Source organism: Trichosurus vulpecula, chromosome 2, assembly GCF_011100635.1.
Source record: "Trichosurus vulpecula isolate mTriVul1 chromosome 2, mTriVul1.pri, whole genome shotgun sequence".
Taxonomy (NCBI): Eukaryota; Metazoa; Chordata; class Mammalia; order Diprotodontia; family Phalangeridae; genus Trichosurus; species Trichosurus vulpecula.
In genome coordinates, this window is record NC_050574.1 from 49,859 (window position 1) to 69,501 (window position 19,643).

Sequence of the window (19,643 nt, forward strand, 5' to 3'; positions counted from 1 at the left end):
CATCCTGGGATATTCATCTCTTCCTCTGAAATTGTTCTGCTTCTAAATAGAGATCTTATACCCAGCGATCCCATCCTCGTCGCCAAATGGATTAGGAGGGCAGAGTTTATAATCTCAAAGAGGATCATAAACATATCTGAAAGGTTCGGAACCGCCGGATATAAGAAACTCTCAAAGTAGAAGGTAGAAGAATCAAAACATATATTTAGGCTCCACAGTAACCAACCCATGAACCAGCAACCCCATTTTGATATATTGATCAAAAGCTTCCAGGCCCAATAAGTACGCCTTGAAAGAGTAACCAGGAGGCTACAGAGAAGCATGATTGCATAAAGCAAAATCATGCTTCCCCCTCTATGGTAAAAAGATTACCCACTGGCCTGAAGTCTTTGTTCAGCTTCCTCCCGTAGGTCAGCTCTGCTACTGGCAGCTCCTGCTTCAGCTGTGGCTGTGGCTGTGGCTGTAGCTATAGCTGTAGCTGTAGCTATAGCTGTAGCTGTAGCAGCCTCTGGCTCCAACGGGAGCTGCTTTTAACCATCCAGCTCCTGCGGGGGTGTAAGGTACGCCGGGGAAAGCACAGGTTCTTTCAATCTGCTTAAGCAAGGTGAAGGGGTTGACCGGGAAAGCACAGGTTCTTTCCATCAGCTTAAGCAAGGGAAGCAAGGTGAAGGGGCCGACAAGCTTACTCCAGTCCAACATACAAACAGTATTCAGTTCAGGGGAAAAAGCCAAACTAGTCAAGGGCGCTTGTTGACTAAGTGCTAAGGAGCCCATTTTTGGTTGCCAATACATATGTGTAGCCTAGACTTAGATACATGGGTACTCCCTACATCTATCTTGTCAAACAAGACATTGATGGGTGGCAGCCTGGGCATTCCTCAGTCAGTCCTGACCATGAAATGACTCAGTGACATTGCAGGCATAAAACCACACCTCCATCTAGCCCCCACCCCACCCTGGGCTATTTCCTAGTGAATTCTGGGTAAAATGGCTTGGAAGTAGATACTAAAGATTCATGTTCCTTTAAGAACTAACCACTCCCTAGTCCCACCCTGAGTCACCTACTTAGCATATTTGGCACATGTTTTACAATAGAATATTCTATATAAACTTTAAACGTACCCCTTCTGCATTGCAGGTTCTCTAAGAAGTTTTGCCTACTGTATAGTGTCAACAATAAACTTTTACCAGCTTGACTTAAAAACTGCTTGAGTCTGTGAATTCATCCCAGGTGACCCTGTCTGAAAACTCCAGCCTTTGGGGTTCCTGGACCTCTTGAACCCAATATCTATGTAACTTATATTTGATTGATACCATCTCAGAGAGGAAGGACAGGAGGAAAGGAAGGAGGGAGGGAATTTGGAATTCAAAATTTTGAATAAAAATGTTTTAAAAAATTAAAATTGGAAAAGTGGATGCTAATAGCTCTAGCACGCATCAAGAAAGAACAAAGCAAAGTCAAGAGAATGAAAAAAGGAAGGAAATGTGAAATTTCTCATTGGAAAAATTTATGACCTGGAAAATAGATTGAGGAGACATAATTTAAGAATTATTGGACTCCTTGAAAGCCAGGGTCCAAAAAGAGCCTGGATGTCATCTTTCAAGAAATTATTAAAGACAACTGCCCTGATGTCTAGAACCAGAGGGCCACATAGAAATGGAAAGGATCCACCAATCACCACCTAAAAGAGATCCCAAAATGAAAACTCCCAGAAACATCATAGCCAAATTCTAGAACTCCCAAGCCAAAGAGAAAATACTGCAAACAGTCAGAAAGAAATAATTCAAATATTGTAGAGCCACAGTAAGTTTTGCGTGGGATTTAGCAGCTTCTACATTAAAGAAGTGGAGGACTTGGAATATGATTATCCAGAAGGCAAAGAAATAAGGATTATAACCAAGACTCACCTACCCAACAAAATTGAATACAAGTCTTCAGGGGGGAAATGAATATTTAATGAAATAAAGGACTTTCAAGCATTCCTGATGAAAAGACCGTAACTAAATAAAAAATTTGATCTTCAAATACAAGACTCAAGAGAAATAGAAATGAAATAATAAAAAAAGAGAAAAGATAATAGATTTGATAAGGTTGAACTGTGTGTATTCCTATATGGTAAGTTGATATTGGAAACACTTAAGAATTTTGTCACTAGAAGGGCACAGTTGTGAAAGAAGAAACAGATTCTGTAAGCACTCAGAGATATAAAACTTCCCCTAAGAATTGCTTTTGCTGCATTGTTATGTTGTCTCATTATTGACATTCTTTTGGATGAAGTTATTGACTGATTTTATGATTTGTTCTTTGGATTTCTTTAGAATTCATTCTTCAGGATTAGATTATTTAGTTTCCAATTAATTTTTAGTCTATCTTTCCATGACCCTTTATTACATATAATTTTATTGCATCATGATCTGAAAAGGATGCATTTAATATTTCTGTCTTTCTGCACTGGATTGTTAGGCTTTTATGCCCTACTAGGTCAGTTTTTTGTCTATGGGCCATGTATCGCTGAAAAAAAAAATGGTATATTGCTTTCTATCCCCCTTCAATTTTCTCCAGAGATATACCATATCTACCATTTCTAAAATTCTATTCACCTCCTTAACTGCTTGTTTGTTTTTTTGTTATATTTATCAACTTCAGAGAGGGGGAGGTTGAGGTCCCCCACTAGTGTAGTTTTGCTGTCTTTTTCTTCCTGTAACTCCCTTAGCTTCTCTATTGGTAATTAAGGTGGGACTTTCTTACTGTTTAGAATGCTAAATTAATTAACTGTTTTTGAGTCTTACTAGGTGCAAAGCCTCAGGTTGTTTAACAAACTAGTTCCCTAGTCTGAGAGAGGTGGGAAGCCCCTAGGGTCCTAAAGAGAGTTGCTAAGACCAGAGCCAATAGTATGCGCCTAAGTTCTGGTCGATCAGATGATGTTTGATGACCTCTAAAGACTGCATAAAAAGAAAGAACAGAGTTGTTTGCTCACACTCCTAGAGGGGCGTTGATGTGGAGACTCTGAGCAGCTGCTCTAAGAGCCTCCCAGCTTGTCAACCAAGATGTTGATGCTTTCCTGGTAACTATGAATTGTGACTTGGTCTGTTTATATTGTGAATTTTTGCAATTTGTTTATACTTGCTCTGAGGTTCAGTGTGCTAGCTTTTCCTACTGAGCTAAATGAGTTTATATGTATATGCTGGATTAATGTAAGACTGATAACCCCTTAACATTGCTTTCCTTAGTAAAGCAGATCTTGTAGTAAAGCTAAAGAATCTGTGCTGGCAGCATTCTTGTTGTTGGGCTTCTGTTTGTCTTTCACCCCCACAGGAGCTGCTAGTTGAATTGTTGCTAAAACTTCTCCTCTAAGAATTTGGATAATAGGGAGTCAAGATGATGGAGTGAAAGCGGGGACATACCTGAGCTCTCTCACAAGTTCTTTCAGTTCTAAAAAACTGAATATGAACAAATTTTACATGGCAGAATCCAATAGGAGACAAAGTGTGGCAGATTTCCAGCCCAGGAGAGTCCAGATGGTCAAAGGGAAGGATCTGTTGCACCAGGCTGGGAGAGTCCAAAGCATGTGGGTCCACACCTGACCATAGTGGAGGAGGAGTGGGCTTTGGCAGAATTAATCACTGGCAGCAGTGGTGATTCCCAAACCTCTCAGTGTAGGATCAGATCTGTAGAAGCTGGGGGAGACAGAAGTGCAGAGCCTGCAGCAGCAGCAGCAGCTACTCCTGGGGCTATCAGTCCACAGACTAAACGTTTGAAAGTCACCTTCTTGAACTTCCAGAAGCAGATAGTGGAGTAATTATAAGTGCTCTCATCCCTCCCTTGTTGACCTTGAAAAACCCAGAGAATGTTGGCCCAAGGAATTGATCATTTTTTCTTCTACCTCTCTAACATGACTTTGAAAATCCTTCTTGAGCTCTTCCAAGAATGCTTTTTGGGCCTGATACCAGTTCATATTCCCCTTTGAGGTTATAGTTGTGGGTATAGTGTCAATGATGTCCTCTTCTGAATTCATATTTTGATCTTCCCTGTCCCCACAGTAAGAATCTATGGTCTTTGCTTTTCTAAGTTGCTTTTTCCTCATTGTGATTGCCTTTTCCCTGACCTTTAAATACTTGCAGGTCTGGGGCCCATAATACAGATATATGGCTGGCTACTGGCCTTGTGGGATGTTTGTTTCCCCTTGGAAACTTGGCCAAGATCTTATTTTATTTTGGAATTTGATTTCTCACCAAGTAATGCAGACTATGTAAATTAAAAACTGGAGCTATAATAAGTTCCTAGACTAAAATGTAAACTCTGGGACTCATCAGTCCTGAACTGTAGGTTTTCACCACATCCCACCAACAGGGTCTTTACCAATTCCCCATGCACAGGGTATCTGCCCTGGGGAGCCCACAAAACTACCTCCCCACTGTGGCCACAAATGCCTGAGCACTTTGAGCCTTAGTCATTGATCAACATCACCTTTGAAAGGCCTTAATTTGCTCTGGCACCTCTTTTCCTCCTAATAAACGAACTTGACTGAAAAGAGACAGGAGCTTGGGATTCAAGCAGGGAGGCATTTACCAGACCCCCAAGGGGGAGATGGCAGGCTGGACAATAAAATTTCAAGCCAGGACCAAAGCACCTGAATCACCCCTCCAATGGTCATGAAGAAGTTCCTCATCATGATGAATCCCACTTCTGACACCAGATATATCAACTGGGCAAAGCCCACTCCTCCAAATGCAGAAAACTCAACATGCTTTGAAAGCATAAAAGTCTTATTAACAGGAAAATAAGGCACTAAAGCCAAGGCACCCCAGTACAAAGTACAAAGGACCTGCTTCATTGTGGCAAAAAGAGTAACTGAGATACCTGTCCACTGACCAGAAGGAATAGAGGCATAGCTCAAGTGCAAAACCTGAAGCAGGTATTGGGTGACTACAGGACATGCATGTGCTCAGAAAAAAGAAGAGCCTATTCTGGCAGCTCCTCAGATTGAGGGCTCAGGGAGTGCTTTCTATGGTTTTACAACAAAGAGAGGCAGGAGGACAGGGTGAATGCAGTGCACCCAGGAACAGAATGTTTGTCCAAGCTGTCCATTTGGGGGCAGTGTGGACAAGTTTGAGCCACCCTGTGGTTGCTGGCACACTAGAGGTGTTCTGGACTCACCCTCTGGATGCCACAGAGAATCACTGCTATCTTCAGCTTGAGCAACACTCATTCTACTTCCTGATTGGCTGAATTTGATTCCCAGGTTATTTCTGCCTCTCCTGGATAATGAGGGAGCTCAAGCACATCATGTTGATTAGTAAAGTTATTATTCCATTTTCACACAGCTTCTCCAAGGCTAGGAGAGACTTGAGTATTTTATGCTCGAAAACCACAAACGGGAGGTTTGGGGAGGGTTCAGCATAAAGGGTGGCCAGTCATTCTCAGCAACAGGTGGGGTATAGAAATAGGTTGTTTTGCAGGAAGAGTTAACCACTTGGCTCTTTTGGGCCACACCTCAGCAGAACACCAGCAAAGGCACCTGGGACTCAGCAAGACTGGCTCATTGCAGGCTCCTGATTGGCACCTTTAGCAACTAGGCTCACTCTGTGTCCAATGCATCTATCTGTTTATGATCAACTCAGAAAAGTGCCATATTCATCTCAGTGGCACCTTCCCAACTGTAAATCCAATGGAAATGAGATTGTCCTAAACTAAATTATAATGAGACAAAAATAACTTGGGGGCCTTTCCAAGGAATCAAGCAATCCCACCCATCCTGGTTTTGGACATGGAATTTAAATAAAATGGGATGGAGATCTCTGTCAGCATTTTTGTGCATTGCCCAAGTGAGCCTCAGAACTTGGTAAACAAGTAGTGCACATTACACTAAAGTTTGAGGCCCACTATGAGAACCTAGCTAACCCTATATGATTTATGAATAATATCAAATTGATTAATACTGGCTGGAATAGAGCAGGGGTCCAAATGAATGATTTCTCACAGTAGGTCAGATCTTAACGCAAAATATGTATAAAATTTGATATGAAGGTGATGTTTAGAAATTGTGAGGATAAGAAAAAAAGTATAATTGGACCAAAATTCTACTACACTGGTATCTGAATGCAATCAGCGCAGAGGGTGAAATTGAGAGATTTCTTGATGAAGTGATTTTGTATGTAAAACAATTTGGAAATGTAAGAAATTGGTGTCATTACATTTCCAATAATTCTTCCAATAATTCATTTTTTTTAAATCCATAACATCATTTTGCTATTATCTCCTACTTTTCCATATATTGGGATATTTGGGAAACTAATGTATATGACATGCTGCTAATTTTAAAATGATTTCTGAAATGTGATGCAATTCCTTTTGTTGTTCAGTCATTTCTGACACTTTGTGATCCTGTGGATCACAGCATGCCAGGACTTTCCATGCTTCAGTGTCTCCCCAAGTTTCTTCCAAGCTCCAGCTCATTGCTTCCATGACACTGCCCACCTCATCCTCGGCCATCTCCTTCTCCTTCTGCTTTTAATTCTTCCTATCTACTCATTATGTTGCCCAAGTATTTAAGCTTCAACTTCAGTATTTGACCTTCAGGTGAATAGTATGAAATAATTGGATTTGATTTCCTTGCAGTTCCAGGGATTCTCAAAAGTCTTCTGCAGCACCACAATTTGAAAGTGTCAATTCTGTGGTGATCAGCTCACTTAGAATCCAACTCTTAAGAGCCATACGTTGCTACTGCAAAAACAACGGCTTTGACTAAATGTACCTTCATTGCTGAGATGATGTCTCTGCTTTTCGGTATGCTGTCTAGATTAGCCATAGATTTCCTGACAAGGAGGAAACATCTTTTAAAATTTATGGCCACAGTTGCCATTTACAGTGATCTTGGAGCCCAAGAATATGAAATGTGACATTTCATTTCTTCCTCTCTCTTCCAGGAGGTAATGGAATCATGGCAATGATCTTTTCTTTTTTTTTAATGCTAAGCTTCAAGCTAGCTTTAACACTTTCCTCTTTTATCCTCTTCAAGAGGCTCCTTAATTCTTCTTCACTTTCTGGCACGAAAGTGTAATCAACTGCATATCTGACATTCAGCCAATCAGGGCCAAGTGACTGGTCCAGTGTTCACAGCTAGTAAGTGTCTGAGGTCAGATATGAACTCAAGTCCTCTTGATTTTAGGGCCAGTGCCCTAACTGTGGCCACCTAACTGCCTCTGATATTGGTAACATTTCTCCCAGCAATCTTAGTTGTCTTTCAATTTGTCCAGACCAGCATTTAACCTGATGTACTCTTTATATGTGAAATAAGTAAGAGATGGCCATAGACAGCCTTATTGTACGCCTTCTCCAATCTCAGACAAATCACTAAGAATGCACCTTTTTGTAAAAGCCTTTCCACTTTTATTACATTCATAACTTTTTTAAAAATTTTTGCTTAACTATTCTTTAGACAAATTCTGTATAATGTATTTTTTTCATTTTTAACATTCACTTCCATAAGATTTTGAGTTTTGAATTTTCTCCCCTACCCTTTCCTCCCTCCACCTCAAGAAGGCATGCAATCTGACATAAGTTTTACTTTTGCATTCATATTAAACATATTTTCACATTATCCATGATGTAAAGAAGAATGAGCACTAATGGGAAGAACCATGAGAAAGAAGAAATGAAACAAGTTGACAAGGAGGGCAAATAGTATGCTTCCATCTCCATTAGGACTCCTAAGTTCTTTTCCAGATGTAGATAGAATTTTCCATCATGAGTCTTTTGGAGTTGACTTAGACTCTTGCATTGCTGAGAATAGCTAAGTCCATAAAAGTCAGTTATTGTACAATGTAGCTGTTATTGTGTACAATGTTCTCCTGGTTCTGCTGACCTTACTCAACATCAGTTCATATAAGATGGAAGTTTTCCTGAAGTCTACCTGCTCATAATTTCTTTTAGCACAATAGAATTCCATTACATTAATATACCACAACTTGTACAGCCATTCTCCAACTAATGGACATCCCCTCAACTGCCAGTTTTTTTTGCCACTACAAAAAGAGCTGCTATATTTTTGTACATGTGGGTCCTGTTCCCAATTTTATGATATCTTTGTGAAACAGACACAGAAGTGGTATTTCTGGGTCAATGAGTATGCATAATTTTATGGCCTTTAGGGAATAGTTCCAAATTGCCCTCCAGAATGGTTAGATCAGTTCACTCCACCACGAACAAAGCATTAGTGTTCCAATTTCCCCACATCTTCTCCAACATTTATAATTTTCCTGTTTTTTCATGTTAGCCAATCTGATATGTATGATATGGTACCTCAGTCATTTTGATTTGCATTTTCTAATAATGACTTAGAGCATTTTTATATGAATATTGCTTTAATTTCCTCCTCTGAAAACTGCATATTCATATCGTTTGACCATTTATCAATTGGGGAATGACTTGTATTCTTGTAAATTTGACTCAGTTCTCTATATATTTTAGAAATGAGGCTTTTATCAGAGATACCGGTTGTAAATTTTTTTTGAGCTTTCTGCTCCCCTTTTAATAATGGTTGCATTGGTTTCGTTTGTGCACAAACTTTTCAATTTAAGGTAATCAAAATCATCCATTTTGTTTTCTATCTCTTCTTTGGTCATAAATTCTTCCCTCCTCCATAGATCTGACAGGTAAATTATTCCTTGCTCTCCCAGTTTCTTTATAGTATCAGTCTTTATACCCATTTTGACTTTACCTTGGTATAGTGTGTAAGATATTGGTTTATGCCTAGTTCCTACCATACACTTTTTCCCGTTTTTCCAGCAGTTTTTTTTTGTTAAATACTGAGTTCTTTTCTCAGAAGCTGGAGACTTTGGATTTCTCAAAGAGAAGATTACTATAGTTGTTGACTGCTGTGTCTTGCATACCTAACTTATTCCACTGATCCACCACTCTGTTTCTTAGTGAGTACCAAATAGCTTTGATTATTGTTGATTTATAATACAATTTAAGATCTGGTACAGCTAGACCACCGTCCCTTGCATTTCTTTTCATTAATTCCCCTGGGATTCTGGACCTTTTTTCTTCCAGATGAATTTTCTTGTTGTTTTTTCCAGCTCTACAAAATAATCTTTTGGTAGTTTGATTAGTATGGCACTGAATAACTAATTTAATTTAGGTAGAATTGTCATTTTTATAACATTAGCTCAGCCTATGAATGAGCAACTGAAATTTTTTTCCAATTATTTAGATCTGACTTTATTAGTGTGAAAAGTGCTTTCTAATTGTGTTCATATACTTCCTGGGTTTGTTTTGGCAAGTAGATTCCCAATTATTTTCTAATGTTTACAGTAACTTTAAAAGGAATTTCTCTTTCTGTTACTGTTAGTCTCTGTTAATTATATCTCAAAACTGTGATTTATGTGTTTCTTTTATATCCTGCAACTTTGCTAAAGTTGTTTATTATTTCATGTCATTTTGTACTTCATTTTCTAAGATTCTCTGAATATATCACCATATCATCTGCAAAGAGTGATACCTTTGTTTCTTTGCCTATTCTAATTCCTTCCATTCCTTTTTCTTTTCTCATTGCCAGAGCTAGCATTTCTAGTACAATATTGAATAACAGTGGTGATAATGGACAACCTTGTTTCTCCCAGATCTTATCAGAAATGCTTCTAGCTTATCCCCATTACACATAATGTTTTCTGATAGTTTTAGATAGCTGCTACCTATCATTTTAAGGAAGCCTTCAATTATTCCTGTGCTCTCTAGTGTTTTTTCATAGGAATGGGTCTTCCATTTTGTCAAATGCTTTTTCTGCATCTATTGAGATGATCATATGATTTCTGTTAGTTTTATTGCTGTGGACACTCATAAGGTTTTTCTCCAGTGTTTATTCTCTGATATACATTAAGAACGGATCTCAGTCTGAAACTGTTTCTGCACTGGTTACACTTATGAGTTTCTTTCCAGTGTAGTTCTGATGTTCAGCAAGACTCAGCATCTTCCTGAAAACCTTTCAACATAGATTATATTCATAAGATTTCCCTTCAGTGTGGATTCTTGGATGTAGTAAGACAGCCCCTCTGTGTAAAAGTCTTTCCGTACTGATGGCATTCCTAAGGTATCTCTCCAGTGAGGATTCTTTCAGGTAAAGCAATATTGGCCCCCTTTAGGAAAGATTTTCCACACTGATTACATTAATAAGATTTTTCTCTGGTGTGTATTCTCCAATGGTTAGCAAAATAGGAGCTGCCTCTGAAAACCTTTCCATACTGATTCCATTCATAAGGGTTTGCTCTAGTATGGATTCTATTATGTTAGCAAAATTGGAACTGCCTCTGAAAGCTTTCCAGGCTGATTACATTCAAACAGCTTCTCACCATTGTGGATTCTCTGATGTACAATATGAATGGATGTGAATCTGAAAACCTTTCCACACTGATTACATTTATAAGTTTTCTCTCCAGTGTGGATTCTCTGATGTTTGGCAAGAGTGGACCTGCTTCTAAAAGCCTTTCTACACTGAATATATTCATAAGTTTTCTCTCCAGTATTGATTCTCTGATGTTCAGTAAGACTAGAGGTGCTTCTGAAATCCTTTCCACACTGACTACTTCCATAAGGTTTCTTTCCAGTATGGATTCCCTGATGAAGAGCACAGATTTCTCTCCAAGTGAAGTCACAGGGAATGTCACCCATGAATCTTTGCTCATGAGTTTCTTCCACAAAAAGGCTTAGCTCTGCAGAAGTCTTCTTCACTTCCCTTCTGATCTCTCCTTCTGAAAGAAACAAGCAATAAAATATAGAGACACAGACACATATATGATCATATACCCTTCTGTTCATTGGCAGAACATAAACTCCTTTACATTCTCTTTCCCCAGGCAAAGAGAAAAGTCTTCAAACTTCAAGTCTTTAAATGGGCAGAACCAATTCTTTCAAAATGCCATTAGTTTACATCCTAAGGATGATTTTATTTGCAAAGAGCTTCACACGCAATTGTATTGGATCGTCACAAAAGAATCTGTGATGGAGGCAGAGCATTCTTGGCACATTCACAACTCAGGTCATGAGTTCAGAATAGCTGAGTGATTATTTCACAAAAACTTCTGGGAAAATCGGAAAATGGTCAGACAGAAACTGGGCATAGACCAACATCTTACACCATATACCAAAATAAAGTAAAAATGGGTTCATGATTTAGGAATAAAGGCTGATACTATAAGCAGTTTGGGAGAGCAAGGAATAGTTTACCTATCAGATTTATGGAAAAGCAAAGAATTCATGACATGACAAGAGATAGGGACCATTACAAAATGCAAAATAGATCATTTTGATTATGTTAAATTGAAATGTTTTTTTTTATTTTATTTTTTTTATTTTTTTGCTTTTTAGCAGGGCAATTGGGGTTAAGTGACTTGCCCAAGGTCACACAGCTAGTAAATGTGTCAAGTGTCTGAGGCCGGATTTGAACTCAGGTCCTCCTGACTCCAGGGCCGGTGCTCTACTCACTGCGCCACCTAGCTGCCCCGAATTGAAATGTTTTTGTACAAAAAAAAAAAAAAGCCAATGCAACAAAGATTAGGAGGGAAACAGAAAACTGGGAGAAAATCTTTACAACTAGTGTCTCTGATAAAGGCCCCATCTCTAAAATACACAGGGAACTGAACCAAATTTATAGGAATACATGCCATTCCCTGGTTGAAAAATGGTCAAAGAATATGAACAGGCAGTTTTCAGAGGAAAAAATTAAAGATATCTGTAGGCATATGAAAAAAAATGCTCTAAATCACTACTGATTAGAGAAATGCAAATCAAAACAACTCTTAGATACCACATCTCTCCTGTCAGATTGACTAAAATGACAAAACAGGAAAATGACAAATGCTGGAGAGGATGTGGGAAAATTAGAACATTGTTACATTGCTGGTGGAGTTGTGAATTGATCCAGCCATTCTGGAGAGCAATTTGGAACTATGCCCAAAAGGCTATAAAAACGTTCATACCCTTTGAATACCACTTCTAGGGTTGTATGCCAAAGAGATCACACAAATGGGAAAAGGACCCATATGTACAAAAATATTTATAGCAGCTCTTTTTGTGGTGGCAGAAAATTGGAGATCAAGGGGATGCCCATCAATTGGGGAATGGCTGAAAAAGTTGTGGTTTCTGAAAGTAATGGAATACTACTGTGCTATAAGAAATGGGGATGATACAGACTTCATAATAACTTGGAAAAACCTACATGAAATAATGCTGAGCAAGGGGAGCAGAACCAGGAGAACACTATACACAGCCACAGATATATGGATTCTGTGATGACTAACCCTGATAGACTTCATTCTTCTCAGCAATACAAAATGCAAAGACAACTCCAAAGGACTCATGATGGAGAGAGCTATCTACATCCAGAGAAAGAACTATGGAGTCTGAATGCAGATTGAGGCACACTTTATGCTCGCCTTTTTTTTTTCTCTTTTGTTTTTGTCTTGGTTTTTTTTGTTTTGTTTTGTTTCTTCTTTCTCATGATTCATTCCATTGGTCATTATTCTTCTTTAAAACTTGACTATTGTGTAAAGAAGTTCAATGTGAAGTTATATGTAGAAGATATATCGGATTCCATACTGTCTTGGGGAAGGAGGGGGAGAAAGGGGGGTGGGGTGAAGAAAATCTGGAACTCAAAGTTATGTGGAACTGAGTGTTGTAAACTAAAAATAAAAAATCTTAATTATAAAAAATAAAAATAAAATCCTCTGATATTCTAAAAAAAATAAAAATAGCTGAGTGATTTGACCCAAATTCCAGGGGCTGAGGCACAAACTCAATCCTGTGACTGGGCATGCTCTGTCCACAATACTAGACACATTTGTTTCCACTTTCAATCTTTCTTTTTCACTTTCACTTTCATTGTTTGTTTATTCAATCCTTTCTTCATGGATATTATGACATTTGGTGCATATATACTTAATATTCGAATTATTTCATGACCTCTCATATCTGTAAGTATAATGAAATTTCCCAGTAATAACTTTCAATCGTTTTTTTCTGTTGCATTATTTGAGGTGACATGAAGTATACCTGTATTGTTTTTTGCATTTACTAAAGGCATAAAAGATGTTGTTTGGCCTAATAATTTTAAAAAAAATGTGCAATGCAATCAGGTTCAATGGCTTGTCCAGGTTCACACATCAGTAAATGTCTAGTTTCTGAGGCCGGATATGAATTTAGGACCTCCTAATTCCAGGGCTGGCCCTCTATCGACTGTACCCTCTAGCTGTTATTGGCCTATTAATTTTTTGCAATTACTTAGTTCTTTTTTAAAAAAAAAAATTGTCTCTAAATGCCTCTGATCACTAAAATAAAAATAAAATCCTTCTAATAATAATTGCACATGTAGAACCTATATCAGATTGTTTACCATCAGAAGGAGTGAAGAGGATGGCGGCTGGAAAGCAGGGACTTGTGGGAACTCCCCACCAGGTCCCTCCAAAAACCTATAAAAAATGGCTCTGACTGAACAAACTCTAGAACTGCAGAACCCACAAAATAGCAGAGGGAAGCAGGGACCCAGGCACCGGATAGGCTCGATGATTGCTGGATGACGTCTATCGCGCACGGAGCGGAGGGGTGAGGAGCCCAGTGTGGGCGGAAGCAGCAGGACCAACCAGACCAGGAGCCAGGCAGAACAGGCCCTAGCGCCCTGAATCAGTGAGCTATGGCAGTCACCAGACTTCGCGACCCACAAACACCAAAGACAACAGAGAAGGTTAGGGGAACAGAGTGAAAAGAGTTTGCGGTTCAGCCACTGCCCCAGGGGCAGTGGGGGTGGTGTAGCTACAGAACTATAGCTGCTGTTGCTTCTGGCCCCAGGCCCACCTGGTGGGAGGAATTAAGCAGGGGATCAGAGCGAGAGTGCAGAGCTTGCTTAAGATTTGCATCAGGTCTGGGTTGCCGGTTCTGGGGGAAGGAGGAGTGCCGGTATGGCAGAGCTGGCTGTATAGAAATAGCTCTGAAATCAACAGCGCATCCCCTCAACCTTGGAACAAAGTACTCTTTACTCTACAAGCAGTCATACCCCACTGAAAAACTCAATGGTCAAGTAAGTTGGCTGGCAACATGGCCAGGCAGCAAAAACGCACTCAGATTCAGTCTCAGACTTTGGAATCTTTCTTTGGTGACAAAGAAAACCAAAACATACAGCCAGAAGAAGTCAACAAAGTCAAAGAGCCTACACCAAAAGCCTCCAAGAAAAACATGAACTGGTCTCAGGTCATAGAAGAGCTCAAAAAGGAGTTGGAAAAGCAAGTTAGAGAAGTAGAGGAAAACTTGGGATGAGAAATGAGAATGATGCAAGAAAACCATGAAAAACAAGTCAATGAATTGCTAAAGGAGACCCAAAAAAGTACTGAAAAAAATATTGAAGAAAACAACACCTTAAAAAATAGACTAACTCAAATGGCAAAAGAGCTCCAAAAAGCCAATAAGGAGAAGAATGCCTTGAAAGGCAGAATTAGCCAAATGGAAAAGGAGGTCCAAAAGACCACTGAAGAAAATACTACCTTAAAAATTAGACTGGAGCAAGTGGAAGCTCGTGACTTTGAGAAATCAAGATATTATAAAACAGAACCAAAGGTATGAAAAAGTGGAAGACAATGTGAAATATCTCATTGGAAAAACCATTGACCTGGAAAATAGATCCAGGAGAGATACTTTAAAAATTATTGGACTACCTGAAAGCCATGATCAAAAAAAGAGCCTAGATCTTTCAAGAAATTATCAAGGAGAACTGCCTTGATATTCTAGAGCCAGAGGGTAAAGTAGAAATTGAAAGAATCCACAGATCGCCTCCTCAAAAAGATCCCAAAAAGAAAACTCCTATGAATATTGTTGCCAAATTCCAGAGCTCCTAGGTCAAGGAGAAAATACTGCAAGCAGCCAGAAAGAAACAATTTGAATATTGTGGAAAAACAATTAGGATAACACAGGATCTAGCAGCTTCCACATTAAGGGACTGAACAGCATGGAATACAATATTCCGGAGGTCAATGGAGCTAGGATTAAAACCAAGAATCACCTACTCAGCAAAACTGAGGATCATGCTCCAAGGCAAAATATGAACTTTCAACAAAATAGAGGACTTTCAAGCTTTCTCAGTGAACAGCCCAGAGCTGAATAGAAAATTTGACTTTCAAACACAAGAATCAAGAGAAGCATGAAAAAGTAAAAAAGAAAGAGAAATCATAAGGGACTTACTAAAGTTGAACTGTTTTGTTTACATTCCTACATGAAAAGATGATATGTATGATTCATGAGACTTCAGTATCATAGTAGCTGAAAGGAATATGCATATAAGTAGGCATATATATGTATATGTGTGTGTATATATATATATATATATATAGACAGAGAGCACAGGGTGAGTTGAATATGAAGGGATGATATCTTAAAAAAAAATCAAATTAAGGGATAAGAGAGGAATATATTGAGAGAGGGAGATAGAATGGGGTAAATTATCTCACATAAAAGTGGCAAGAAAAAAGGGTTCTGTAGGAAGGGAAGAGGGGGCAGGTGAGGAAGAATGAGTAAATCTTGCTCTCATCGGATTTGACCTGAGGAGGGAATACCATACACATTCAACTGGGTATCTTACCCCACAGGAAAGAAGGAGGAAGAAGATAAAAAAGGGGGAATGATAGAAGGGAGGGCAGACAAGGGGAGGAGGTAATCAAAAACAAACACTTTTGAAAAGGGACAGGCTCAAGGGAGAAAATTCAATAAAGGGGGATAGGTTAGGAAGGAGCAAAACATAGTTAATCTTTCACAACATGAGTATTGTGGAAGGGTTTTACATAATGATACGTATGCGGCCTATGTTGAATTGCTTGCCTTCTTAGGGAGGGTGGGCAGGGAGGGAAGAAGGGGGAGAATTTGGAGCTCAAAGTTTTAAAAACAGATGTTCAAAAACAAATGAAAAAAAGTTTTTGCATTCAACTAGGAAATAAGATACACAGGCAATGGGGTGTAGAAATTTATCTTGCCCTACAAGAGAAGAAGTGAAAGGGGGATGGGAGGGGAGTGGAGTGACAGAAGGGAGAGCTGACTGGGGAACAGGGCAACCATAATATAAGCCATCTTGGAGTGGGCAGGAGGGTAGAAATGAGGAGAAAATTTGTAATTCAAACTCTTGTGGAAAATCAATGCTGAAAACTAAATATATTAAATAAATTTTAAAAAAAGAGAAAGGAAAAAAAAGGAGGGGAGAGATGAAGGAGGGAAAGAATTTGGAATTTTAAATTTAAACAAATTCTTAAAAATTGCTTTAATATCTAATAGGGGAAATAAAACATTATGTTAAAAATAAAATCTGTTTGCACTAAAAATAAAAAGTCCTTGTAATAAACAGAACTTTAAAAATGTATGGCATTTCCCATCTCCAAAAATGTTATAGACAATGGTACAATGGATTTGAACTAAAAATTTGTCAGTGGCACCTTAAGCAGTAAATAAACACTCAATTTTGTTGCTAAGATATTTATCCTCTGGGACAACAAGCATGTGTATACTTCAACCACAATAGGATTCTTTAATGTTTTTGGGCTTCATGCAATGAGAACATCACACTCTGATTTCTTCTTACTATACGCAACATGTTCTTTCCATTTCTCAACTCAACATCAAATTGTTTCCAAACTTGCAGGAAGGTTGGATATTCATGTGCAAATGATCACATGTATGCACAGACCTTCACTGACTGTCTGTCACTGCACCAAAGTTGTCCTCTCACTTCTGGGTTACCTTGTAATCACATCTCATCAAAGCTGTAATCACCAGATCAAGATGTTACTCCAGTTGGCATTCTTGCAGGACAGAAAACAGACTCTTTGGGTCCATGATTGCTATGCCTGACAGGGCCCAGGGCTGACAGCAGGCCCCAGCCTATACCTCAATCGTTGCATTCTGGTTTCTCTTCTACTTGTCAAATCCATATTCTGGCTTCAGTCATGGTTCTGTCACCTCTCAGTAGTCACCTTTGTTAGGTTCTAAGCCTGATGGAACCTGACCAGACCCAACACTGAAGATCGCAGAGGCTTCATTCTAGGCCCCTGAAGGGTGTCACACCATGGGGCACCTGCAAGTCTCTACTTCCCAGCTCCCTAAAGGGAAGTGATCGTCACCTGCATGACCCTGTTCAATGATTGCCCAAGAATGGGACAGAGGCTGAGCCATAGAGATCAGGAAAGGAGTTCACCCTCACATTACTTCCAAATAAGCAGCCTTCACTCCTACTCATATGCTGCTGGATGAGAATCAGAAAATCATGGAGGCAGGTTGCTTGGGTCCACCACAAATGTAGGCTCCATAATCTCAGCTGGACCCTCATTGTGGCAAGATAATCCTTTGACATCTCCCTGATGAACTCCCCATGCCACTCACCACAGCAGCTTTTCCAAATCTTTTCATTCAACTCTAAACCCCCCTTATGGCTTATTCTCTTACCCCACCCAACCCATCCACATCCTCTTACTTCAGAACTGGGTCTTTTATTTCATTGAAAAACTAGACATTAATCAAGACCTATCCCATTCTCCTGATCTCACATAAAACAGATGCCTTCTTTTCCTTCTTGGCCCCAGAATCTGATGAAAAGTTCATCCTTTTGCTTGGTCAAGCAAATCTCTGTGTGTGTGGATATAATCCTATTCTGTCTCTCATCAACCTTGGGATATTCTTCTTCTAGTATCTCCATTTTTCCAGTAATTTTCACTCTCTCCCACACTAAGGACTCCTTTCCTCTTGGCACAACTAGTTCCACTTCTGAGATCATTCCACACTGATTGGATCTTTGACCTGAAGCTGCCTAGAACTGGTAAGACACAACATCAGGAACAACAAAGGAAACCCTCAGCTTCCTATCACACAATGCAGAGACTTTCTATAGGAAAACCAGGTAGCATGAGGAGTCTGTCTCTTGGACACAGGAGACATGCAGTTTTCCCTAATAATTCTTAGATGCTCTAAAGCTTACATACCAGAGAATGAAGATATTCCCTTTGATTGAAGACTCAGAGTCAGCAGGGGAAGTTTCCTCACCCAGGGAGAACAGGTTCCACGCATTTTCCAGCAGGACCTCCCTGTACATCTCCTTCTGATGATGGTCCAAGAGGCCCCACTCCTCCTGGGTGAAGCCCACAGCCACATCCTTAAACGTCACTGTCCCCTAAATCATCAAAAGTTATAGAATATAAAGTTGAAAGACACTTCAGGGCTAAAAATCCGATAGCCATTAATTTATAGGAGGGAACTGAAGCCAAGAAAAGAGATTTGCCCAAAGATCATACCCTTTATGAGTGTCAGAATCAACTCTTGAAACTAGAGAGTAAGATCCTAATGGAATTTTAAGACAAGTATTTTATATCGTCAGGTGGAATAAAGCTGAGAAATGTCATTATGGAATGTGTCTCCCTGTGGAATCAGGGAGAAAGTGTATATTCTAATTGCGAGTTAGGTTCATTGGTGGAAGAAAAAGAAAGAATGGGTGATGTGAAATTTCTTCCTTCTCAGAACCAGTGTAAGTGATATATTCTAAAGAAAAGTCTATGAGAAGATGGCAGGTAACAGTGCATTCTGGAGGGAAAAAACAAACATTAAATATGATCACTGAAAAGAGAATAAAGTTAAAGAAAAGATCTCATTTGTTTCCTGAATGTCTGAAATAAAGTCTTATCTAGATGTAAATACGAAGAAAATTCTAAAAAGATATTCATCGGAATCTGGACTGCACTGAGTGGTATGATATGGTTCCCAGCAAGTGAAGGAGCCTTATCTGTTCTTACATTGAGGGCTTGAGGTCACTCTGGGTATGAGGTATGAGACAAAACAGCTTATGCCATTGCTTTCCTTTGTGCATAGCATATATTCCTTGATTACATAATTACTTTGTAATAAGAATAACTATGCTGGAGAAAGGCAAGCTAGGTGACCTAGTGGAGAGAGCACTGGGCTTGGAATCAAGAAGTCTCATCTTTATGAGTTCAAATGTGGCCTCAGAAGTATACTAGCTGTGTAACCCTGGGCCAGTCACTCTACCTTGTTTGTCTCCATTTCTTCATCTCTAAAATAGACTGGAGAAGGAAATGACAAACTACTCCAGTATCTTTGCCAAAAAAAGTCTTAATGGGTTTACTAAGTGTTGAACATGAATGAAATGACTCGACAACAACGATGAATAAGGAGGGTTCCTCTATTGTTGCTCAAGAAAAGCAATATTTCATTAACTTGGATTTTGTTTGAGCTAATTTATTAGAAAAGTTTAGCCAGTTTCTTTATGAGAAATGAATAATCTAAACATACCTCTAGAACTCTAGAAACTTGGGTGAACAAGAGTCAAGAGAAGGAGCTAAGGGGCTGTCTGATGAGCCATATATAGGAGAGGTTGGCCAGATCTGAGAATATTCTGATACTTGGGAGGGGTCATCTATGTTTCCAGTCTTATAGATTCACTTCACAACACGTTTAGCCAATGAGCTTGGAATCCAATGGTCTTCCATTTCATTTTCTTCCATTTGAGTCATGAGCATAGGATTCACATTATCAGAGATTCTGATATTTGAGAACAATCCTCCAGTCTGTGCATAAAATTGCAGGTTTATGTTTTAATTGTGATATTTAAAAA

The 19,643-nt window shown here is 39.2% G+C and overlaps 1 protein-coding gene across 1 annotated transcript; it reads right to left on the reverse strand.

The window, feature by feature from the left end:
- Nucleotides 1-9,846: 9,846 nt before the first annotated feature.
- LOC118839864 (zinc finger protein 461-like) lies at nt 9,847-18,226 on the reverse strand. The gene is made up of 2 exons (XM_036747372.1): nt 18,001-18,226; nt 9,847-10,749 (listed from the first exon to the last, which is right to left on the reverse strand). Exons 1-2 carry the CDS (start codon nt 18,167-18,169, stop codon nt 10,283-10,285), a joined length of 636 nt encoding a protein of 211 aa, XP_036603267.1. The 5' UTR covers nt 18,170-18,226; the 3' UTR covers nt 9,847-10,282.
- Nucleotides 18,227-19,643: the final 1,417 nt, after the last annotated feature.

Excerpts from the sequence above, each read along its gene's own strand:
- LOC118839864 (XM_036747372.1), bottom strand. The coding sequence starts at position 18,169 with ATGTGGCTGTGGGCTTCACCCAGGAGGAGTGGGGCCTCTTGGACCATC. Across the intron at positions 10,750-18,000 it reads GGGAATATCTTCATTCTCTG|AAGGAGAGATCAGAAGGGAA; the intron begins GTATGTAAGCTT and ends TGTTTCTTTCAG.